At 46.9% G+C, this 26,237-nt stretch overlaps 1 protein-coding gene across 1 annotated transcript in view; it reads right to left on the reverse strand.

The window, feature by feature from the left end:
• Nucleotides 1-507: 507 nt before the first annotated feature.
• Nucleotides 508-26,237, reverse strand: part of LOC132816246 (growth hormone-releasing hormone receptor-like) — a 105,125-nt gene continuing 79,395 nt past the window's right edge. The window contains exons 8-14 of the mRNA XM_060825742.1: nucleotides 25,507-25,660; nucleotides 22,588-22,648; nucleotides 18,829-18,898; nucleotides 17,593-17,684; nucleotides 15,821-15,950; nucleotides 10,938-10,979; nucleotides 508-534 (exon numbers count right to left, since the gene is read on the reverse strand). Of these exons, the coding sequence (XP_060681725.1) occupies nucleotides 508-534; nucleotides 10,938-10,979; nucleotides 15,821-15,950; nucleotides 17,593-17,684; nucleotides 18,829-18,898; nucleotides 22,588-22,648; nucleotides 25,507-25,660 (576 nt within the window). The remainder of the gene's footprint in view (nucleotides 535-10,937; nucleotides 10,980-15,820; nucleotides 15,951-17,592; nucleotides 17,685-18,828; nucleotides 18,899-22,587; nucleotides 22,649-25,506; nucleotides 25,661-26,237) is intronic.

The raw sequence follows: 26,237 nt of genomic DNA on the forward strand, positions 1-26,237 counted from the left end.
TATTGAATGGAGAAGCATACTTGAAGGGCTGAATGGCCTACTCCAGCTCCAAGATTTGATGTTACTAACATAACCAACACAAACCAGATGAGCGGTTCGTAATTGCACACCTACATGTGGGTATTTTCTCTGTACAATTTCCCGATGCCCAAACATCGCCACACTTCGAGAAGAGAAACATTTCAGTGGTTTGCCAAGAGCTTTGGGAATTCCCGTGGATGCAACAGGTGCCATATAAATGCCAGCTGTTTTTGCCTCTCTCCTTGTAGTTCCTCATCGAGAGTGCGATTTTGGACAAAGAAATGGCACAGCCCTTCCACAAGCTGTCCCCCCACCCCCCCCAGGAGTTCACTGGAAATTATCATGAGTCGGATGGATGTTGAGCCAATAGCCACCTCATGACAGACCGAGCCCCAAGATTTCGGTATCGAATTCCTCACGGGGGATCCTCAGGGAGACCAAGTTGGTCAATGCTGGTCAAACTCCAGTCTCGACAGCAGGGGCTGCCTATTGTACGTCTCGCATGAGGCCTACCTGTGGGTCAAAGAGAAACAGCACAGAGGTTCATGATCAGAGAGTGTTCCAAAGGCCTTCAGAGCACATAGCAACAAGTCAGATCCGTGTTAGAAGTCTAACAGCGAGGAAGCAGCTACCAGCTCAGCCAATGGGTGTTGACCAGCTAAAACCCTCCAAACAAAGAGGGCTGGACATGGGACTTGGAGCAGGAGTGGGCCATTCAGCCCATCAAGTCTGCTGCACTCTTCTTGGAGCCAGTAGGGACGACAGATGCTGAGGGTCAAGAGTCAATAGATGTGGAGCTGGGAAAAAAACAACAGGTCATTTCACATCCGAGGATCATGAAGAACAGCATTTCGGGCCGGAGCACTGTGTCAGTCCTGAAACATTGCCTTTCCTGCTCCTCAGATGCTGTCTGTGTTTCCCCAGCTCCATCTATTGAGTGCTGCACCATTTACCTAATGTGATGGTGGACTCTCTCCCCTTCGCTGCCTGTCCACACCATAGTGTGCAAAGTCTGCAGAAAATGTGTTGCTGGAAAAGCGCAGCAGGTCAGGCAGCATCCAAGGAGCAGGAGAATCGACCCTTCTTCAGGCTTATGCCTGAAACGTTGAATTTCCTGCTCCTTGGATGCTGCCTGACCTGCTGCGCTTTTCCAGCAACACATTTTCAGCTCTGATACTCCAGCATCTGCAGACCTCACTTTCTCGTCAAAATCTGCAGAACTCAACCATGTTACATTAACACAGCCATCACCTCCCTCTGAGGAAGGGAATTCCACGCTCACAACTCATTAGTGTTTGTGGATGTGATGCCAATCGAGTGGGATGTTTTGTCCTGGATGTCTTGTGTTTTGTCAGAGCTGCGACTCACCACCTACCACGTTCAAAGGCAGCTCCCCATCGCCTGGGTTTCAGAATCAATAACCTAGCAGCAATACCATCAAGCCAATCGACACAGCACACGCTACTGCATTTATCCCTGGGTCATCAGCACTTCGGGTGGCACGGTGGCTCAGAGGTTAGCCCTGCTGCCTCACAGCACCAAGGTCCCAGGTTCAATTCCAGCCTCGGGTGACTGTCTGTGTGGAGTTTGCACATTCTCCCCGTGCCTGCGTGGGTTTCCTCCGGGTGCTCCGGTTTCCTCCAAAGATGTGCGGGTCAGGATGAATTGGCCATACTAAATTGCCCGTAGTGTTAGGTGAAGGGGTAAACGTCGGGGAATGGATCTGGGTGGATTGTTCTTCGGTCAGTGTGGACTTGTTGGGCCGAAGGGCCTGTTTCCACACTGTAAGTAATCTAATATCTGCTTCACCTCATCCCAGGATTGAAGTGGTTCAGGAATAACTCCCAGCACACCCCCACCAGCAGCTGTTGAAGGGCAGCAAGGAGTGGTCCATCAGTGTCAGCCTTACTCAAACTGCCCACAAGACAAGACCAGTGCACTTTATTGAAGAATTACGATCTAGCTATCTCTTCACACAGAGCAGGTGTCAGGGGAGATCTGAGCATCATTGGGCAGGCAGTATTTATGTGACCTTTGCATGACATTAGAAAACTTGTACAAAGGATAAATAACAGCACAGTGCAGGAACAGGCCCTTCGGCCCACCCAAACTGTGCTAGCACATGATGCCTTTCTAAACTAAAAGCTTCTGCACGGTCCGGATCCCTCTATTCCCTCCATCCATCAAGGCACCTCCTAAACATCGCTATTGTATCCCACTCCAGCACCTACTGCAGCAGCACATTCCAGGCACTTACCCACTCTCTGTGATAAAAAAAACCTGCCTTTCACATCTCCTTGAAACTTAGCCCCTTTCACCTTAAGCCTATGCCCTCTGGTTAATGACATTTCTACCCTGGGACAAAGACTCCCATTATCAGTTCTGTCCGTGCTTCTCATAATTCTGTACATTTCTATCAGGTCGCCCCTCGGCCAAATGAAAACAAACCAACCATGTCCAATCTCCCCTCACAGCTAATAACCTCCAAACCAGGTAACATGCTGGTAAACCATTTCTGTATCCTCTCCAAACCCTCCAGTGGTAGTATGGCAAACAAAACTGGACACAATATTCCAAATGTGCCCTAACTAAAGTACTATGCAGCTGCAACAACACTTGCCAATCTTTATAGTCTATGTCCTGCCAATGAAGGCAAGCGTGCCATGTCTTCTTGACCACCTTATCCACTTGTGTTGTCACTTTCAGGGAACTGTGGACAGTAAGCCTAGATCCCTCTGTATGTTGAAGCTATTAGGGTTCTGCCAGTTACTGTATACTTCCCACTTACAACCGATCTCCCAAAATGCATCACCTCGTATTTGTCCAGACTAAACTCCACCCAACTCTCCAGCTGATTTATAAACTGCTGTATCTGGCAATCCTCCCAGTATCCACAGCTCTCCAAATCTTTGTGTCGCCCGCAAACTTTCCAGTCAAACTGTCCGAGTGCTCCTCTACATCATGTATGCAGGCAGTGTTACAGATAACAGGAGTGCAGCACTGATCCCTGCGGAACACCACTGCTCACTGATCTCCGGTCTGAAGAAGACCCTTCTATTGTTACTCTGTTTTCTGAGGCCAAGCCAGTTCTGTATCCATTTGACCAGCTCACTGTGGATCCCATGTGACTTCAGCCTGTCCCGAGGGACCTTGTCAAAGGCCTTGGTAAAGTCCATGTAGACAACACCCACTGCCCTGCCCTCATCAATCATCTTTGTCACTTCCTCAAAACATTCAATCAGGTTTGGCCACAACTCCCTTTTCAGGCAGATGTAAAAGTCTCATCCGAAAAAATAGGAGTGTCCTCTATGATGGATAAGGTTCCATACAGTGTGGAAGCAGGCCCTTCGGCCCAACAAGTCCACACCGACCCTCTGAAAAGTAACCCACCCAGACCCATTCCCCTCGGACTAATGCTCCTAACACTAGGGATAATTTAGCATGGCCAATTCACCTGACCTACACATCTTTGGACTGTGGGAGGAAACCGGAGCACCCAGAGGAAACCCACGCAGACACTCTGCAGGCACCCTGTCTATATTTCTGATGAAGGGCTTTTGCCTGAAATATCGATTTTCCTGCTCCTTGGATGCTGCCTGACCTGCTGTGCTTTTCCAGCACCACTCTAATCTAGACCCCTGCGTCCTCAATGATGTCTAGCCCAGATTTTAGCCCTTTCACCAGCAGGACAGTCATTACTGCATTTCTGTCTCTGGGAGCTGACTATGTGAGAATTGGCTGTTACAACCCCTTCATTCAGGGAACTGCAAACACACGCACCCTCAATACGGGGTCACAGGGTCAGTAGGGCAGATGATGAGTGTAGCTTCCTTGAGCTGAAAATGTGTTGCTGGAAAAGCGCAGGAGGTCAGGCAGCATCCAAGGAACAGGAAATCGACGTTTCGGCCATAAGCCCTTCATCAGGTTTTCCTGATGAAGGGTTAATGCCTAAAACATCGAATTTCCTGTTCCTTGGATGCTGCCTGACCTGCTGCGCTTTCCCAGCAACACATTTTCAGCTCTGATCTCCAGCGTCTGCAGACCTCACTTTCTCCTTGTAGCTTCCTTGATACCATTGTATCCAATGTTTGGAGTAGTCCATTTCGGACAGAGATGAGGAGAAGTGTCTTCCCCCAGAGAGTGGGGAGTCTGTGGAATTCTCTGCCACAGGAAGTGGTTGAGGCCAAAGCATTGAATGTATTAGAGACAAATATAGTATTTTTTAAGATGAAAGAGATCAAAGGGAATGGGGAGAAAGGAGACTGAGTTGGACAATCAGCCATGATCATGTTGATGGCACAGCACGTTTGAGGGCTGAATGCCTACTCCTGCTCCTATTATCTGATTATCTAAGTATCACACTATCTCAGGCTTAAGAACAACAGTTTGCTCACCTGGTGTGGTTAGATCCTTCCAGGTTGCCCAACTCGTGCTCACACTGATTCCTTTGAAATAAAATTAAATAACGAAAGATTCCATAAGTTAGGAGGGGACAGATTTCTTCAACAGTGAGAAAGTGAAGTAGACGGGAGGGTCAGCGAATGGGGTCGAAAGTGCTTTCCGCTTGACCTTTGACCTAGAGTTCAACAGGAAGTGTCCATCTGGGTTTTCCCTATGACTGGCACGGCCCCATAACTGTTCAGTTTTCTGCTAAGCCATCTTCGGTAAATCTCTGTCTGCACCTGTTGGAAGAATTGCATGTTCCTTTAAAGCATTGACAATATTAAAGCACCATTTTGAGCCCATTCACAAATATCCACTCCCTCCAAGGTCAAGGTCAATTCACCATAGTTTTAGAGTAATAGAGATAGAGTCATAAAGATGTACAGCATGGAAACAGACCCTTCGGTCCAACCTGTCCATGCCAACCAGATATCCCAACTCAATCTAGTCCCACCTGCCAGCACCCGGCCCATATCCCTCCAAACCCTTCCTAATCATATACCCATCCAAATGCCTTTTAAATGTTGCAATTGTACCAGCCTCCACCACTTCCTCTGGCAGCTCATTCCATACACGTACCACCCTCTGCGTGAAAATGTTGCCCCTTAGGTCACTTTTATATCTTTCCCCTCTCACCCTAAACCTATGCCCTCTATTTCTGGATTCCCACACCCCAGGGAAAAGACTTTGTCTATTTATCCTATCCATGCCTCTCATAATTTTGTAAACCTCTATAAGGTCACCCCTCAGCCTCCGACGCTCCAGGGAAAACAGCCCCAGCCTATTCAGCCTCTCCCTATAGCTCAGATCCTCCAACCCTGTCAACATCCTTGTAAATCTTTTCTGAACCCTTTCAAGTTTCACAACATCTTTCCGATAGGAAGGAGACCAGAATTGCATGTCATATTCCAAAAGTGGCCTAACCAATGTCCTGTACAGCCGCAACATGACCTCCCAACTCCTGTACTCAATACTCTGACCAATAAAGGAAAGCATACCAAACACCTTCTTCACTATCCTATTTACCTGGGACTCCACTTTCAAGGAGCTATGAACCTGCACTCCAAGATCTCTTTGTTCAGCAACACTCCCTAGGACCTTACCATTAAGTGTATAAGTCCTGCTAAAATTTGCTTTCTCAAAATGCAACACCTTGCATTGAGCTGAATTAAACTCCATCTGCCAATTCTCAGCCCATTGGCCCATCTGGTCCAGATCCTGTTGTAATCTGAGGTAACCCTCGTCACTGTCCACGACACCTCCAATTTTGGTGCCATCTGCAAACTTACTAACTGTACCTCTTATGCTCACATCCAAATCATTTATGTAAATGACAAAAAGTAGAGGACCCAGCACCGATCCTTGGGGCACTCCACTGGTCACAGGCCTCCAGTCTGAAAAACAACCCTCCACCACCACCCTTTGTCTTCTACCTTTAAGCCAGTTCTGTATCCAAATGGCTAGTTCTCCCTGTATTCCATGAGATCTAACCTTGCTAACCAATCTCCCATGGGGAACCTTGTCGAATGCTTTACTGAAGTCCATATAGATCACATCTCCTGCTCTGTCCTCATCAATCTTCTTTGTTACTTCTTCAAAAGACTCAATCAACTTCGTGAGACATGATTTCCCACGCACAAAGCAATGTTGACTATCCCGAATCAGTCCTTGCCTTTCCAAATACATGTACATCCTGTGCCTCAGGATTCCCTCCAACAACTTGCCCACCACCGAGGTCAGGCTCACCGGTCTATAGTTCCCTGGCTTGTCCTTACCGCCCTTCTTAAACAGTGGCACCACGTTAGCCAACCTCCAGTCTTCCGACACCTCACCTGTAACTAGCAATGATACAAATATCTCAGCAAGAGGCCCAGCAATCACTTCTCTAGCTTCCTATGAGTTCTCGGGTACACCTGATCAGGTCCTGGGGATTTATCCACCTTTAACCGTTTCAAGACATCCAGCACTTGCTCTGTAATCTGGACATTTTGCAAGATGTCACCATCTATTTCTCTACAGTCTATATCTTCCATATCCTTTTCGACAGTAAATACTGATGGAAAATATCAATTTAGTATCTCCCCCATTTTCTGTGGCTCCACACGAAGACCACCTTGCTGATCTTTGAGGGGCCCTAGTTACCCTTTTATCCTTAATATATTTGTAAAAACCTTTTGGATTCTCCTTAATTCTATTTGCCAAAGCTATCTCATGTCCCCGTTTTGCCCTCCTGATTTCCCTCTTATGTACACTCCTACTTTAGAACATAGAACATAGAAGGATACAGCGCAGTACAGGCCCTTCGGCCCTCGATGTTGCGCCGACCGAATCCTACCTAACCTATACTAGCCCAATAACTTCCAAATGCCTATCCAATGCCCGCTTAAATGACCATAAAGAAGGAGAGTTCACCACTGATACGGGCAGGGCATTCCATGAACTCACAACCCGCTGTGTGAAGAATCTACCCCTAACATCTGTCCTATACCTACCACCCCTTAATTTAAAGCTATGTCCCCTAGTAACACCTGACTCCATTAGCGGTAAAAGGTTCTTAGTATCTACCCTATCTAAACCCCTAATCATCTTATACACTTCTATCAGATCTCCCCTAAACCTTCTCTTCTCCAATGAGAACAGCCCCAAGTGCCTCAGCCTTTCCTCATAAGATTTTCCTACCATTCCAGGCAACATCCTGGTAAACCTCCTCTGCACTCGTTCTAAAGCTTCCACATCCTTCCTATAGTATGGCGACCAAAACTGCACACAATACTCCAGATGAGGCCTCACCAGAGTCTTATACAACTGCAACATGACCTCAGGACTCCGGAACTCAATTCCTCTGCCAATAAAGCCCAGTACACCATATGCCTTCCTCACAGCACTATTTACCTGGGTGGCAACTTTCAGAGATCTGTGTACATAGACACCAAGATCCCTCTGCTCATCCACACTACCAAGTAGCCTACCATTAGCCCAGTAATCCATCATCTTGTTATTCCTACCAAAGTGAACGACTTCGCACTTAGCTACATTGAATTCCATTTGCCACATTTCCGCCCAGCTCTGCAACTTATCTATATCCCGCTGTAACCTACCACTTCCTTCCTCACTATCCACAACTCCACCGACTTTTGTGTCATCCGCAAACTTGCTTACCCAGCTTTCAAGTCCTTCCTCTAGATCATTTATAAATATAACAAAAAGCAATGGTCCCAAAACAGATCCTTGTGGTACACCGCTAGTAACTGCGCTCCAAGATGAACATAATCCATCAACTACTACCCTCTGTCTCCTTCCAGCCAGCCAATTCCTAATCCAAACCTCTAATGTATCCTCAATGCCATACCTCCGAAGTTTTAGCATTAGCCTACCATGGGGAACCTTATCGAACGCCTTACTAAAATCCATATACACAACATCTACTGCTTTACCCTCATCCACTTCCTTAGTCACCTTCTCAAAGAACTCAATAAGGTTTGTGAGGCACGACCTGCCCTTCACAAAACCATGCTGGCTATCCCTGATCACGTTATTCCTACCCAGATGTTCATAAATCTTATCCCTTACCATTCTCTCTAAGACTTTGCCCACCACTGAAGTCAGACTCACTGGCCTATAGTTACTAGGGCTATCCCTACTCCCTTTCTTGAACAATGGGACCACATTCGCTATCCTCCAGTCCTCTGGTACTATTCCCGTAGACAATGACGACATAAAAATCCAGGCCAATGGCTCTGCTATCTCCTCCCTAGCTTCCCATAGGATCCTGGGGTAAATGCCATCAGGCCCAGGAGACTTATCTATATTCATCCTTTCCAATATTCCCAAAACCTCCTCCCTGCATATTTCCAGGGCATCCATTCTAATTATTTGTGATTCCATATTCACATCAGCAACAGTGTCCTGTTCCTGAGTGAATACTGATGAAAAGTACTGATTTAACGTCTCTCCAATCTCCTCCGCCTCCACACACAACTTCCCACTACTATCCTTGACTGGACCGATACCTACCCTAGTCATCCTTTTATTCTTGACATACCTATAGAAAGCCTTTGGGTTTTCCCTAATCCTACCAGCTAAAGACTTTTCATGTCCCCTTCTCGCTTCTCTTAGCTCCCTCTTTAGCTCCTTCCTGGCTACCTTATAACTCTCAATCGCCCCAACTGAACCTTCACGCCTCATCTTTACATATGCCGCCTTCTTCCCTTTCACAAGGGACTCCAATTCCTTACTAAACCACGGCTGCCTCACAAGGCCCTTTACACCATGCCTGACTGGTACATACCTATCGAGGACACGCAGTAGCTGCTCCTTGAACAATCCCCACATCTCATTAGTGTTCTTCTCTTGAAGCCTGTTTTTCCAATCCACACATCCTAAGTCATGCCTCACTGCATCATAATTTCCCTGCCCCCAGCTATAGCTCTTGCCCTGCGGCGCACGATTATCCCTCTCCATCACTAAAGTAAAAGTCACCGAGTTGTGGTCACTGTCCCCGAAGTGCTCACCTACCTCCAAGTCTAACACCTGGCCTGGTTCATTACCTAGAACCAAATCCAATATAGCCTCCCCTCTTGTTGGCCTGTCGACATATTGTGTCAGGAAACCCTCCTGCACACATTGTACAAACACCGACCCATCTAATGAACTCGAGCTATAGCTCTCCCAGTCAATAATTTCTTTATCCTCTTCTAAGGATTCACTTCTAAGGATATACCTGACATATGCTTCCTTCTTTTTCTTAACCAAACCCTCAATTTCTTTAGCCATCCAGCATTCCCTATACCTACCAGCCTTCCCTTTCACCCTGACAGGAATATACTTTCTCTGGATTCTTGTTATCTCATTTCTGAAGGCTTCCCATTTTCCAGCCGTCCCTTTACCTGTGAACATCTGCCTCCAATCAGCTTTCGAAAGTTCTTGCCTAATATCGTCAAAATTGGCCTTTCTCCAACTTAGAACTTCAACTTTTAGATCTGGTCTATCCTTTTCCATCACGATTTTAAAACGAATAGAATTATGGTCGCTGGCCCCAAAGTGTTCCCCCACTGTAACCTCAGTCACCTGCCCTGCCTTATTTTCCAAGAGTAGGTCAGGTTTTGCACCTTCTCCAATAGGTACATCCACATACTGAATCAGAAAATTGTCTTGTACACCCTTAAGAAATTCCTCTCCATCTAAACCTTTAACACTATGGCAGTCCCAGTCGATGTTTGGAAAGTTTAAATCCCCTACCATAACTACCCTATTATTCTCACAGATAGCTGAGATCTCCCTACAAGTTTGTTTCTCAATTTCCCTCTGACTATTGGGGCTGCTGTCTCATTAGAGAGAGAGACAACTGATGGTGGTTTAACCTGAGGGTCACCCACACCTCAGGTAAGGGGAGATGTTCAGAAGGAGAGTCATTCATGGTCACCTCCGCTGGTGTGGGGATTGAACCCATGTTGTTGGCATCACACTGCTTCACCTACCAACCGTCCAGTCAACTGAACTCCACCCCTCCCCCCAATCCCTCCACCACCAACACTCAGTAGCAGCAGTGTGTACTATCTACAAGGTGCATGGCAGAAATTCACCAAATATCCTCAGACAGCACCTTCCAAACCCATGACCACTTCTTTATAGAAGGACAAGGGCAGCAGATACACGGGAACACCACCCCCTGCAAGTTCCCCTCCATGCCCTCACCATTCTGACGTGGAAATATATCACCATTACTTCACTGTCACTGGGTCAAAATCCTGGAATTCCCTCCCTAAGGGCATTGTGGGTCAACCCACAGCAGGTGGACTGCAGCGGTTCAAGAAGGCACCTTTACAAGGGGTAAGGATGGGGGTGGGTGGGAACTTGATTAAAACTTACAGGAAACTGAGAGGCCTTGGTAGAGTGGACATGGAGTGGTGTCCCGAGTAGTGGGTGGGACTCGTACCTGAGGGCACAGCCTCAGAGTGAAGGGATGACCCTATGCAGTAACCATGAGGAGGAATTTCTCCAGCCAGAGGGGAGGTGACTCTGTGGAATGAGCTGCCACAGAGGGCTATGGAGGCCAAGTCATTGAGTGAATTTGAGACAAAGATGGATAGGTTCTTGACTGGTAAGAGGATCAAAGGTTAAGGGAAGAAAGCAAGAGAGTGGAGTTGAGAAACATCAGCCATGATCAAATGGCGGAGCAGACTGTATGGGTGAGGCTGGTACAATGACAACATTTTTAAGATATCTGTATAGGTATATGAATAGGAAGGTTTTGGGGGGATATGTGCCAAGTGCTGGCAAACGGGACTAGATTGCGTTAGGATATGTGGTCTGCATGGACGGGTTGGACTAAAAGGTTTGTTTCCGCGCTGTACATCTCTATGACTTTATGACAAAGACCGTGCAGAACTGCTTCAGTAATTGCCTATGTACATAAAAAAATTATTTACAATGGATAAAGTGTATTCTTGCGATAAATAAAAGGCTTTGCTTACTTCTTGGTTCATAAAGCAGTACAACACTCCAACTATAAAGCCCTGTGTAAGAACAGAGAAGAGCAAACCCATTACAACGCAATCAGGAAAATATTGACATTGCTTACTCAAATGGCTGGTTAAAAATAAAAGAAGCATTTGTGTAGCACCTTCCACAGCCACCAGGTGTCCCAAAACACTTCAAAGCCCAACGAAGGACTTCTTAAACTTTCCGGCGTTTGAAATGTTGGAAATGCCGATTTACACGGACAGCATCACCCCCACATTCCCCAATGGGACATGGCCAGATTCTCTGGTTTTACAATGTCACTGGGACACCAGGGGGAGCTCCCATCACCTTTTTCTATAATGTCAGTGGATGATTTATGTTCACCAGGGAAGGTCAAAAGCACCTCAGTCTAACATTGCATCTAAAAGATAGAATCTCTGATAGTGTGGCACTCCCTTTGTACTCTCCTGCAGCACTCACTTGCATTTGGATAGCCCCCATTCAACATCCTGAGGATACCACTGACCAGACTCTGAACTGCACCAGTCAGGCAAACCCTGTGGCTAAAGAGCAGGGCAGAGACAAGGAAATCTACCCTCCTGACTCCCCAAAACCTGTCCACCATCTGCAAGGCACTAGTCAGGAGGGTGATGGAGTACTCCCCACTTGCCTGGATGGGGGCAGCTCCAACAACACTCAAGAAGCTTGACACCATCCAGGGACAAAGCAGCACCCGCCTGACTGGCACCACATCCACAAACATCCACTCCCTCCCACACCGACGCTCAGTAACAGCAAGGTGTACTATCTACAAGATGCACGGCAGAAATTCACCCAAGATCCTCAGACAAAGATCCTGCAGTTATTGTAACAAGGTCAGCCAGGTGGATCTCATAGAATCTGAGTCCCCTGATTGGAGCTGCTAATCGGGGAGCCCTGGCTGACAGATAAAAAAGAGCATTAGAGATTTTTCTTTCTTTATTCATTCACAGGATGAGGGCATCGCTGTCCAGGCCTAGCATTTATTGCCCATCCCTAATTGCCCAGAGGGCAGATAGGAATCAACCACATAGCTGTGGGTTTGGAGTCACATGTAGACCAGACCAGAAAAGGATGCCAGTTTCCTTCCCTAAAGTACATTAGTGAACCTGATGGGTTTTTCCAACAATGGATTTATGGTCATCATTAAGCTCTTAATTCGAGATTTGTATCGAATTCAAACTCCACCATCTCCCATTCAAACTCAGGTCCCCTGAACATTACCTGGATCTCGAGATTAATATTCCAGCAATAATTCCTCCACGTGATAGCGAGACACGGAATAGGGAGAGAGAGCAGCTGAACACGTAGCTGCCGGGTTGGTGCAGGAGGGTGGATTTCAGGTTTACGGATAATTGGGGCTCATTCTGGGGAAGGTGGGACCTCTACAAACCAGAAGGGTACTAATATCCTGGGTGGGAAATTTGCTGGTGCTATCCGGGTGGGTTTAAGCTAGCTCAGCAGGGGGGTGGAAACCTGAGGTGTAAGTCCAGTGCACAGGAGGATGAGAGTAGGGAGGGCATGGATAGGGTTTCACAGTCACAAACTGGTTTGAAGTGTGTCTACTTCAACGCCAGAAGTATCCGGAATAAGGTAGGTGAGCTTGCAGCATTGATAGGTACCTGGGACTTCGATGTTATGGCCATTTCGGAGACATGGATAGAGCAGGGTGAGGAATGGATGTTGCAGGTTCCCAGGTTTAGATCTTTCATTAAAAAACAGGCAAGGTGGTAAAAGAGGGGGAGGTGTGGCCTTGTTAATCAAGGATAGTATAACGGATAAGAATTATAAAGAACTTTTGGCGAGGACTCATCTACTGAGGTAGTGTGGGCTGAGGTTAGTACCAGGAGAGGAGAGGTCACACAGCTGGGAGTTTTTTATAGGCCTCTGCAGAGTTCCAGGGAGGTGGAAGAGAGGATTAGCAAAACGATTTTGGATAGGAGTGAAAGGAACCGGATGGCCATTATGGGGGACTTTAACTTCCCCAACATTGACTGGAAATGCTATAACTCTAGTACGTCGGATGGATCAGTTTTTGTCCAATGTGTACAGGAGAGTTTCCTGACACAGTATGTCGAAGGGCCGACAAGAGAACACACTAGATCTGGTGCTTGGTAATGAACCAGGCCAGGTGTTTGATTTAGTGGTAGGTGACCGCTTTGGAGGAGTGACCATAAATCAGTTATGTTTAGTCTAGCATTGGAAAGGGATATGCTGCAGGGCAAGAGTTATCGAGATGGGAAGTGCAATTATAATGCAATTAGGATGCATAGAATGGGGTAGCAAAATGTAGGAGATGGGGCCAATCGAAATGTGGAGCTGGTTTAAGGAACAGATATGTCTTTGATAGGTATGTCCCTGTCAGGCAGGGAGGAAGTGATAAGGAAAGGGAACCGTGGTTTATTACAGAAATTGCGTCTCTTGTTAAACGGAAGAAGAGGCTTATGTGACATTGAGATGAGATGGTTCAGATGAGGCGATGGAGAGTTACAGATCAGCTCGGAAGGATTTAAAGAAGGAGTTAAGAAGAGCAAAGAGAAGACATGAGCAGTCTTTAGCAGGTAGAATAAAGGAGAACCCTAAAGCTTTTTATAGGTATGTGAGGAATAAAAGGATAACTAGGGTAAGAATAGGGCCAGTCAAAGACAGAAGTGGGAAGTTGAGTGTGCACCCTGTGGAGATCGGAGAGGTGCTAAATGAATATTTCTCATCGGTTCTCACTCAGGAAAAGGAGAATATTGTAGAGGAGAAAAATGAGGTACAAGATATTAGATTAGAAAGGATTAAGGTTAGTTAAGAACAGGTGCTATCAATTCTAGAAGGAGTGAAAGTAGACACGTCCCCTGGGCCAGATGGGATTTATCCGAGGATTCTCTGGGAAGCTAGGGAGGAGACGGCCGAGCCTTTGGCCTTGATCTTTGAGTCGTCATCGTCTACAGGTTTAGTACCAGAGGACTGGAGGATTGCAAATGTTGTGCCCTTGTTCAAGAAGGGCAGTAGAGATGACCCAGCTTATTATAGACCAGTGAGCCTTACTTCTGATGTAGGAAAGGTTTTGGAAAGGTTTATAAGAGATAACATTTATAATCAGCTAGCAAGCAACAATTTGATTGCAGATAGTCAACATGGTTTCGTCAAGGGCAGGTCATGTCTGGAATTTGATAGAGACATACAAGATGATCAGAGGAGTAGATAGGGTGGACAGTGAGAGTCTTTTTCCTAGGATGATGTTGTCAGCTTGTGCGAGGGGGCATAACTACAAACTGAGGGGTGATAGATTTAAGACAGATGTCAGAGGCAGGTTCTTTACTCAGAGTGGTAAGGGCGTGGAATGCCCTACCTGCTAGTGTAGTTAACTCAGCCACATTATGGGCATTTAAACATCCCTTGGATAAGTACATGGATGAAGATGGGATAATGTAGGGGGATGGGCTTAGATTAGTTCACAGGTCGGTGCAACATCGAGGGCCGAAGGGCCTGTTCTGTGCTGTAATTTTCTATGTTCTAATACCGCTAAGCCATTGCCTCCCCCAGCTGAGATACTGGCACTCTGACAGCTGACTCTGAAGGGGCTGCATTAGAGTCAAGGGCTTTTCACATGTAAGTAGAGGGAGACTTGGTGATAGGATACTGGCCTCTGTGAAGTTATTTCAGTCTCAGATTCCGGCAATTCAATCATATTGGAGAAGCTGGGATCTTTCTCCAGAGGCCAGAGAAGGTAAAGCGGAGATTTATTCTCAACTCACTCACAGGATGTGGGCATCGCTGGCTGGGCCCAGCATTTATTGCCCGTCCCTAGTTGCCCCCTTGAGAAGGTGGGGGTGAGCTGCCTTCTTGAACCGCTGCAGTCCACCTGCTGTGGGTTGACCCACAATGCCCTGAGGGAGGGAATTCCAGGATTTTGACCTAGCGACACTGAAGGAACGGCGATACATTTCCAAAAACACTTGGCAAAAACATAATGTAGGAAATTGCGAAGTCACTCTGTTTGGGAGGAAGAATAAAAAATGCAGTTTATTACTGGAGTGGAACATTCTGGAAAAGTGCTGTGCAGAGGGATTTGGGTGTTCTTTCGAGTGAAACACAAAATGTTAGCATGGAGGTGCAGTGAGTAATTAAGGAGGTAAACGGAATTTTGGGCTTTATTGCTAGAGGATTGGAGTTTAAATTAGAGGAAGTCTTGTTACAACTGTACAGGACGTTGCTGAGGCCATACCTGGGGTATTGTGTACCATTTAGACCCTGTGTCTGAAAAACAAATATACCAGCAATAGCAATAACTCCAAAAGAGATTCGGTCAACTGATTCCTGGGATGAGAGGATTGATTTATCAGGAATGTCGAAACAGATTAGGACTTTACTCATTTGAATTTAGAATAGTGAGTTTTGATCTTATTGAAACAGACAATTCTGAAGTGACTTGACAAGATAGGTGTAGGGAAGATGTTTGGGGAATCTCAAACTCGCGAACACAGTTACAGAATAAAGGGACACTCATTTAAGACTGAGATCCAAAGGAATTTCTCCTCCCAGAGAGTAGTGAATGTCTGGAATTCTCTACCCCAGAGGGTTCTGGAGGCTAGATCACTGTAAGTATATCAAGAGGAGGGAGACAGATTTCCAACGGATCTGAGGAGCTGGGTTGAAGCCAGCGCACATTAGCCATGGTCATATAGAATGGCAGGGTGGGCTTGAGGGGCTGAATGGCCTGTGTGTGCTGCTAACCCATATGTTTTGCATTATTTTACGACAGATTGTCAGATCCCAAGATTGATTCTGCCGTCAGCGGTAATCGTTATGGCACTCCCCAGCAACAAACGGTGACCGTCCCTGCACAGTTCAAAGTTCGCCGTACCTGGAATGACCCGATGCAGAGGTCAAGATAAAGTCTAATGGCTAGCACGGCCCCGTCAGGAGGGAAAGCACAGACGATGTAGTGTACACCAAAGAGAGGGACCAGCAGCAGGGTTGACTTTGTCAGTCGCCTGTGTAGAGGAGAACAATTCAATGAAACACTGAGAATGGCAAATCTTTCCTTTTTCATCCTGAAGGATAAATTCTGCAATGCTTCCCAGATCCTTACAGCTCAGGGCTGCCCTAGGCACGGAACAGGAAACTTGCTATTAGGGGTCATGGTTCTGAAAGCGTTGATGTTGGAGTTGCATTAGCTCCAACAGTCCTTCAGTGGTTAATCTTATTGGGATCCTAATGGAGACAGGCAGGAGGCTGGAAGAACACAGCAAGTCAGACAGCAACAGGAGGGGAGAAGTTGAAGGCTGAAGAAGGGTTACACCCGCAACATTGCCTTCTCCACCTCCTGATGCTGCCTGGCTTGCTGTGTTCTTCTAGCCTCCTGCCTGTACAGATTGGATTCCAGCATCTGCAGAGTTTTTTTTGTCTCTAACCAAGGGGTCCTAATGGAGACAGACATAATTTACCTGGCTACATAGACTGCCTCCATTTGGACATGCAGAGACTTGGGATGTGCAGTTGGTGAATGTAACTGTAGTTATACACAAATATTATACAAGGACTTGTGAGGCAATGTTGTGTAAGGGTTCCGAACGAGTTACATTGAAGGTCCATGTGTTGGCACCAAACCTGATGGTGCATTTGGATGGAGAAACAGTCTGCCCTGGAGCTGGATATATTGTACCCAACCCCCAACAGTTGTAATTGTGCCTAACTAGTTAACTTCTGGAAAAAGAAACATTTTGCCAAACTTCTTTGTGTTGTGCTCATCAGGACAATTTGCAAGAATACCAACTCAAGACAAAAAAAAAGCATTTATACGGGAGGCAATGGCCTGCTGGTATTATTGTTAGACTGTTAATCCAGAGACCCAGGTGATGTTCTGGGGACCCGGGTTCAAATCCCACCAAGGCAGATGGTGTCATTTGAACTCAGTTAAAATCTGGAAGTAAGGGTCTAATGATGACCATGAATCCATTGTTGGAAAAATCCTTCTGGTTCACTAATAGCCTTTAGGGAAGGAATCTGCCATCCTCACCTGGTCTGGCCTACGTGTGACTCCAGACACACAGCAATGTGATTGACACTTAGCTACCCTCTGGGTAATGAGGGTGGGTAATAAATGCTGGCACAGCCAGCGTTGCCCTCATCCCGTGAACGAATTAAAAACTGAAATGCATGAGAGGAGAGGGTTAATTGGTCGGCAAGTGAATTCTGAAGGGGTGGCACAGTGGCTTAGTGGTTAGCACTGCTGCCTCACAGCGCCAGGGTCCTGGGTTCAGTTCCAGTGTGGAGCTGCGAGGGTTTCCTCCGGGTACTCCGGTTTCCTCTCACAGTCTAAGGATGTGCAGTTTAGGGCGAATTGGCCATGGGAACAGGAATAGCCATGGAATCAGTGGGAGGACAATGGTGTTCTAACTGGGGCCAGTGGCCATGGTGGTACCCAGGTTTGCCCAATGACATTGTCTTCCTGCCATCTTTATGGACCTGGACCCAGGCTGTGTAGAAGCTGCAGCTTCTGTCCAGTGGGAAGCAGCCCAGACTGACGTCCTCCCCACCCTCGCCCCCAATCAGGATGGTCCCTCCATGACCAGAGGTGAAAGGATCTGCAGTGCTGGGCTACACACACAGCGAGTGCCTTCTGCTAGCACCTACCTGTATTGTGAGGAGATAGCTGTGTGGACCTCCCTCGGCATCACCTTCCGCACCAGGATCCGGATGATGTTAATGAAAAGCACGAAGTTGATCTGCAGAAGGAGAGGAAAAGGTGTGAGAAGCAGGAATAGGCCATTCAGCCCTTCCAACCTGCCCTGCTGTTCATTCAATTGATCGGAGTCAAGCAATTGTAGTTAATTAAATGATTATCTTGTGGTTGAGGGTTCAATATCAGCCAAGATAGCAAGGAAGGTGAGCCTGTTCTTTGACATCAGGCCATGAGATTATTTCCAGAAGAGGACAGACCAGGGCCTTCATTTAACTGATAGGAACAGGAGTAGAGCATTCAGCCCCTCGAGTCTGTCCCACCACTCACAGCTGATCTGTGGGCTAACTCCATATACCTGCTTTGGGCCCATATCCTTTAATATCTCCGCTTAATGGAAACGTAGCTATCTCAGATTTAAAGTGAACAACTTGATCCACTGTTGTTTCTGCCATAGAGTTCCCAAACGTCTCCCACCCCATTGTGTTTAAGAAGTGCTTCCTAACATCTCTCCTGCACAGTCTGACCTGAATTCACAGACTGTGCCCCTAGCTCTGGAATCCCCAACCAGTGGAAATAGAATATCTTTTCAAGTTAATATCCTGAGACTTCAATCAGATCACTCCTTCTAAATTCGAGAGAAAACCGACCGAATTTGTGTAATCCCTCCTCACAACATTAAAAAAGAACAGTGTCTCTGACTTGGATAAAACTGACTTGGGGGAAACACACTTGATACTGTGTTGAAATCTCTAGATCAGACATTGGGCCAGAAACCCTGGCTAACCCCACGAGGCTGAGATAGAGACGAAAAGCAACACCTCTGTCCACCTCTGCACCAAGAGCTGGCAGACTGGTATCATGATACGGTCACTGGACAAAGTAACTCCAGGCTGATGTTCCGGAGATGTTGGTCTGAATCCCATTACAGCAGATGGCTAAGCCTTGTCAGAACGGAAAAGGTGAGCCAAATCCCAAACTTGTGTCAAGAGTCCAATGTGGTTAGCTTCAACTTAAGGAGGGGATAGATTCTTAATGAGAAATGGATTTGAGGGTTATGGGGAACGGGCAGGTGAGGCCAAGGTGAGATCAGCCATGACCATAATGAATGGGGGAGCAGGCTCAAGGGGCTGAATGGACTCCTGGCTCTTGTCTAAAAGGCTGATTAAAGGCTTACTCTAATCACTTACTGCAATAGACGCCACAATTGGTCCTTTGATTATCCACCAGTACGGAGAACCTTCAATAACATCCCAGCACCTGGTAATGTAACACAATGTCAATGGGAAACTGCACGCAGCATTCTCTCCTTCGGTTTGGTGACCAACACTACACCGCAACGCCCCACTTTTACCATCGACAACCATCGAGATGAGGAAGTGAAGTAGGCACATTGGTCTTACATCATCATTCTGTCACCAAGGCCTGGCATTCCCTCCCGAATGACATGATGGGTGCAGAGTGCAGCGGTTCGAGAAGGAAGTTCACTACCACCTTCTCAAGAGCAACAGGGGACTGATGGTAAATGTTGACCCAGCCAGTGATGCCCACATCCCCTGAGTGAATTAAGAATAAATCTCCTCTTCACCTAACACTAACCCAGCGAACCTGCACAACTCTGGACATTATGGACAATTTAGTATGGCCAACCCACACATCTTTGGTCAGAAGTCACATGACACCAGGTTATAGTCCCTCTTTCCTGATGAAGGGATTATGCCTAAAACGTCGATTCTCCTGCTCCTCGGATGCTGCCTTGCTTTTCCAGCACCACACTCTCGACTCTGAGCTCAAGCATCTGCAGTCCTCACTTTCTCCTTATAGTCCAACAGGTCCGTCTGAAATCACAAGCTTTCAGACCAACACCTCCACACCTTTGGACTGCGGGCGGAAACCCACACTGACACAAGGAGAACGTGCAAACTCCAAACAGAGAGTGGCCCGAGGCTGGGATTGAACCCAAGTCCCTGGTGCTGTCAGGAAGCAGTGCTAATGGCTGAGCCACCAGGCTACCAGACAGTTGCTCACCAATAACCTGGTTCTATCAGGTCCCCATTCGCCTCCTGATCTCTCATTACAACCTTGGTCTGAACATTATATGAGCTAAACTCCAGAGGTAAAAATCTGGTAAATGGAACATAAGCTGGGAAAGAACGAAATAGCACAGATTGCAGGAATGATAGAAAAGACGACTGCATTGAAATGGTGAGAGATTGCAGATCTCTGAGCTGCAGGGGGATCTAGGTGTCCCAGAGCATGAATCACAAAAGGTACGGCAAGTAATTCAGAACATGAATAGAATGTTATCCCTGATCTTGGAGATTATTTGAATAAAAACGGTAACATTAGAGAGGTTGTGCATGGAATATTGTGCACAGTATTTGGCACCTTATATAAGGGAGACTGCAATAGCATTGGAAGCATTTCAGAGAAGGTTTAGATTAGATTAAATTCCCTATAGTGTGGGAACAGGCCCTTCAGCCCAACTAGTCCACAATGACCCTCTGAAGAGTAACCCACCACCCCTAACTAATGCACCTAACACTAGGGGCAATTTAGCGAGGCCAATTCACCTGCACATCTTTGGATTCTGGGAGGAAACCGGAGCACCCAGAGGAAACCCAAGCAGACACGGGGAGAATGTGCAAACTCCACACAGAGTGTGGGAATTGAACCCAGGTCCCAGGCGCAGTGAGGCAGCAGCGCTAACCACTGAGCCACCGTGCCACCCCTGACTAATCCCTGCCCGTTTACCAGACTAATCCCTGCATTTGGTGACTGAACGCACCCATATAAACACTGAGACTACAAGAGCAGGTCAGAGGCTAGGAATCCTGCAGTGAGTAACACACCTCCCAAGTTTCTAAAGCCTGTCCACCATCTCCAAGGCACAAGTCAGGAGTGTAATGGAATACTCCCCACATGCCTGGATGGGGGCAGCTCCAACAACACTCAAGAAACTTGACACCATCTAGGACAAAGCAGCCCCTGCTTGATTAGCACCCTTTCTGCCATCTTCAACATCCACTCCTTCCATCACTGATGCCCTGTGGGAGCAGTGTGTTCCATTTATGAAACAGAGTCAGAAAGTCATAAAGCTGTATAGCACAAAAACAGACCCTTCGGTCCAGCTCATCCATGCCGACCAGATATCCTAACCCAGTCTAGTCCCACCTGCCAGCACCCGGGCCATATCCCTCCAAACCCTTCCTATTCATATACCCATCCAAATGCCTTTTCAATGTTGCAATTGTACCAGCCTCCACCACTTCCTCTGGCAGCTCATTCCATACACATACCACCTTATGCATGAAACAGCTGCCCTTTAGGTCCTTTTTATATCATTCCTCTCTCACCTTAAACCTATGCCCTCGCGTTATGGAATCCCCCACTCCAAGGAAAAGACCCCCATGTCCATTTGCCCTATCCATGCCCCTCAAGATTTTTTAAACCTCTGTAAGGTCACCCCTCAGCCTCCAACGCTCCAGGGAAAACAGACCCAACTTATTCAGCCTCTCCCAATAGTTCAAACCTTCTAACCCTGGCAACATCCTTGTAAATCTTTTCTGAACCCTTTCAAGTTTCACAACATCCTTCCAATAGGAAGGAGACCAGAATTGCACGCAATATTCCAACAGTGGCCTAACCAATGTCATGTACAGCTGCAACATGACCTCTCAACTCCTGTACTCAGCACTCTGACCAATAAAGGAAAGCATACCAAATGCCTTCTTCACTATCCTATCTACCTGCGACTCCACTTTCAAGGAGCTATGAACCTGCATTCCAAAGTCTCTTTGTTCATCAACACTCCCTGGGACCTTACCATTAAGTGTATAAGTCTTGCCCTGGTTTGCCTTTCCAAAATGCAGCCTCTGAAATTTATCTGAATTAAACTTCATCTGCCACATCTCAGCCCATTGGCCCATCTGATCAAGATCCTTTTGTAATCTGAGGGAACATTCTTCGCTGTCTAATACACCTCCAATTTTGGTGTCATCTATAAACTTACTAACTGTACCTCTTATGCTCACATCCAAATCATTTATATAAATGATGAAATGTAGGGAACCCAGCAATGATCCTTGTGGCACGCCACTGGTCACAGGCCTCCTCTGAAAAACAACACTCTACCACCACCCTCTGTCTTCTACCTTTGAACCAGTTCTATGGCTAGTTCATAGAATCCCTACAGCTGGGAAACAGACCCTTTGGCCCTACTAGTCCACACTGACCCTCTGAAGAGTAACCTACTCAAACCCATTCCCTACCCTATATTTACCCCTGACTAATGCACCTAACACTAAGGGCAATTTTGCACGACCAATTCGCCTAATCTGCTCATCTTTGGACTATGGGAGGAAACCGGAGCACCTGGAGGAAACCCACGCAGACACGGGAGAACATGCAAACTCCACACAGACAGTCACCCAAGGCTGGAATCAAACCCAGGTCCCTGGCGTTGTGAGGCAGCAGTGCTAACCACTGAGCCACCATGCTGCCCCTGTATTCCATGTGATCTAACCTTGCTAACCAGTTTACCATGAGGAACCTTGTTGAATGCCTTACTGAAGACCATATAGATCACGTCCACCGATCTGCCCTCGTCAATCCTCTTTGTTACTTCTTCAAAAAACTCAATCATATCAGTGAGGCACAATTTCTCATGCACAAAGCCATGTTGACCATCCCTAGTGCACTAAAAAACTCAACAAGCCCTTATAAACAGCACCTTCCAAACTTGTAAACTTTATTACCATAAAGAACAAAGGCAGCAGATATATGGACCACCACCTCCTGCAAATTCCCCTCCAAGCCACTCACCCTCCTGACTTGGAAAGATGTCACTGTTCCTCCATTCACTTCAGATCTACATTCGCTGGTTCACCCTCATCTCACTGTTTTAACTTTGTGCACTGACCTTTAACTTAATCAAAAGAAATACTCACTCGGTATTTTCAAATTGAAGTTTTGTAATCATCCAGGCAACAGTGCACACAGTGGGAACACCTTGAAGAAAAGAAATGGTTCTGTTAGTTCTGACAGAGGCTGCAGGTTACAGGAGTTAGGAGCTGGACAGTTCCTGAAGTGAAAATCAAATCACAGACACTTACAGCAGAGAGTACCAGGTGACAGCAGCTACACTGGCAGCATGAGAGATTAATTCATTTCACATGTTTAAGCTCTTCGTGTTTAACAGTGACTGGGGAGGCCTTTCGTGGTACAGTGGTAGTGTCCCTCCTCCTACTATTGGGACGCCCAGGTTCAAGCCCCACCTGCCCTAGAGCTGTGTAAATACATCTCTGAACAGCGTCGCTAGAGGAAAGAAAAGGTTAATTTTTTTAAAATAGCAGAAACTGAAGGGTCCTCCTGTGGCACAGTGGTAGTGTCCCTGCCTCTGAATCAGGAAACCCAAGTTCAAGTCCAGAAGTGTGCCGTGCCATCTCCTAACTAGGGTGATGGGAGTTTGTTTCTAGCAGCGTTTGACAGAATCAGGAAACCAGGGGAATGTCGGAATTGTACAGCACTGAAGGAGACTATTCTGCCCAACTTACCAGTGCTATCCAATACAACCCTACTCTTTGCCCAGAGTCATAGAACCCCCTACAATGCAGAAACAGACCATTCAGCCCAACACGTCCACACCGACGAGTAACCCACCCAGACCCATTCCCCCATTACACTACATTACCCCTGACTAATGTATCTACCCCACGCATCCCTGAACACTTCAGCACAGCCAATCCCCCTAACCTGCAGGTCCTTGGACTGTGGGAAAGTACCAGAGCACCCGAAGGAAACCCACACAGACACGGGGAGAATGTGCAAACTCCACACAGACAGTCTCCCGAGGGTGGGATTGAACCCGGCTCCCTGGCGCTGTGAGGCAGCAGTGCTAACCACTGAGCCACCGTGCCACCCTGCAGTAGACTCCTTTTCTCCTTCACCTATCCAGCTCATGTTGTTAACCCTGAATCTGCTTCCGTTTCCCAATCCGAGATGCACCCATCCACATCCCATTCTCTCTGACTGGTGGAGTTAACTGTTTGCAGATGGTTTCATTCATTTCTTCATTGGCCAGCATTTATCGCCCATCCCTAATTACCCAGAGGGCAATTAAGAGTCAACCACATTGGGTCTGGAGTCACATGTAGGCCAGACAAGGTAGGGATGGCAGTTTCATTCCCTAAATGGAATTAGTGAACCAGATGGGTTTTTCCAACAATTGACAATGTTTTCACAGTTATCATTAGACTCTTCATTTCAGATTTTTCTTGACTTCGCATTCCATGATCTGCTGTGGCAAGATTTGAACCCAGGTCCCCAAATCATTTCCTCGGCTTTGACATTAATAGTCCAGCTGTAGTGCCACTAAGCTATCACTGTCCATCACAGAAATGAGCAATGTGGTATATGAATTTTAATGCCTGTGTTGCCAGGTTTGAAGGTAATACATCCCAAAGACTGGCTTTCACATCAAGTAGCAAATCCAGCAAGTAAGGTTAGTGACTGCATCCAATCAGATGGCCCGGGGAGTTGAGAACCGGGGTCAAAGTCTCAGGATATGAGGTATGCCATTCAGGACTGAGATGGGGAAAGGTTTCTTCACTCAAAGGGGTGGGAATTCTCTACCATAAACAGCTGTGGAGGTCAATTCACTGAATATATTCAAGAAAATGATGTTTTTAAGATTTTAAAGGCATAAAGGGGCATGGAGAGAAAGCAGGAATACGGCATTGGGATCGAGGGTCGGCTGTGGTCATATCGAATGGTGTAGCAAGCTCGAAGGGCCAAATGGCCTACTCCTGCTCCTATTTACAATATTTCTGTTTTAGATGGTGCTTGCAATACATTCAATGCAGCTCCAAAATACAGCTCATTCTGCTACAACGCGCGTTTCGTTAACACTAATGCGTTGAAATGCATTCGGCGACTTGTGAACAGTGTTTCTAAAGCTGTGCTGGCTTTATAACGAGTGCTGGCTGTAACACGGGTTACATCACCAAAAACTTTAAGCACTGCTTCTAAAGAGTGATTGTTCTCTAACACGGCAAAGCACAAGAACGCAGCCATCGCGTTATAGAGGAACTACCTGTACTTGTTAAACAGTCCCGAGTGTGCTAAGGATTACACTGACTACCAGGTTAGGACCATCCATCTGGCTTGCAATGGGCAGCCCTTGTGTGTACTGGGAGCTGCATTTATTAATAGGCAGGGTTCTGTATTTTGCATGTAAACACACTTTATTTGCAACAAATTAGGTGACAGTTATTCATTGGGGCCCGGAGACAGTTTAGGGAGTGGTCTCCCCTGATATCAGAGTTAGTAAAATATTAATGTCTAGGAGGAGGGGCGTGAATGCACTGTGCTCTGAAAATGAAGCAAAAACACAGACTATCGAGTCATTATTCGATTAGATTACTTACAGTGTGGAAACAGGCCCTTCGGCCCAACAAGTCCACACCGACCCGCCGAAGCGCAACCCACCCATACCCCTTACCTAACACTACGGTCAATTTAGCATGGCCAATTCACCTGACCCGCACATCTTTGGACTGTGGGAGGAAACCGGAGCACCCGGAGGAAACCCACGCAGACACGGGGAGAATGTGCAAACTCCACACAGTCAGTCGCCTGAGGCAGGAATTGAACCCAGGTCCCTGGCGCTGTGAGGCAGCAGTGCTAACCACTGTGCCACCGTGCTGCCAGCCATCTTTCTTTGCGCCGTGCTTCCTCCCCAGTGACACCAACCAATGTTTCAAAACAAACGCCGCCATGAGGTTGTGAAGGGTGCTACATGAATGCAAAAAGCAGTTGCTGTGGAAGTGGGCTTGATGCAGCACTGGCCTCGGTGCTCCATTACCTACCCCATCCCAGGACGCTCCACCACCAGAAGTAACCTTTGCCGTAGGAGAAGGGCACCACCAGCAGAGAGCTGAGGTACAGGGCCTCCACCAGCAGCCAGAAGTAATTGGTCAGCATGCAAAAGTACCAGAACACCACTGAAATCTTACAGCCGGCCTGCAACGAGAGAACAACCACAAAGCAGTTAGTTCCTATCGAGATTGTTACAATACGGCAGTAAACCATTCTGCTAATTAAACCAAATTCACAGAAAAGCTGATCTCACCCCATAATCTGTTAAATAATGAGTGATAGGGAACTACCTAAATTCCACTATTTAAAAGAAAAATAACAATTTTATTATTTAACTCCAAAAGCAAACATTAAACAACAACTAATTACACTTTTAAGCCTCCTTTGTCTTAAAGATTTTAGATTAGGTTAGATTACTTACAGTGTGGAAACAGGCCCTTCGGCCCAACAAGTCCACACCGACCCGCCGAAGCGCAACCCACCCATACCCCTACACCTAACACTACGGGCAATTTCCCATGGCCAATTCACCTGACCCGCATATCTTTGGACTGTGGGAGGAAACCGGAGCATCCGGAGGAAACCCACACAGACACGGGGAGAACGTGCAAACTCCACACAGTCAGTCGCCTGAGTCGGGAATTGAACCCAGGTCTCTGGCGCTGTGAGGCAGCAGTGCTAACCACTGTGCCACCGTGCCACCTCATTTGTTGCATACCTC

Source organism: Hemiscyllium ocellatum, chromosome 5, assembly GCF_020745735.1.
Source record: "Hemiscyllium ocellatum isolate sHemOce1 chromosome 5, sHemOce1.pat.X.cur, whole genome shotgun sequence".
In the NCBI taxonomy this organism is placed as follows: Eukaryota; Metazoa; Chordata; class Chondrichthyes; order Orectolobiformes; family Hemiscylliidae; genus Hemiscyllium; species Hemiscyllium ocellatum.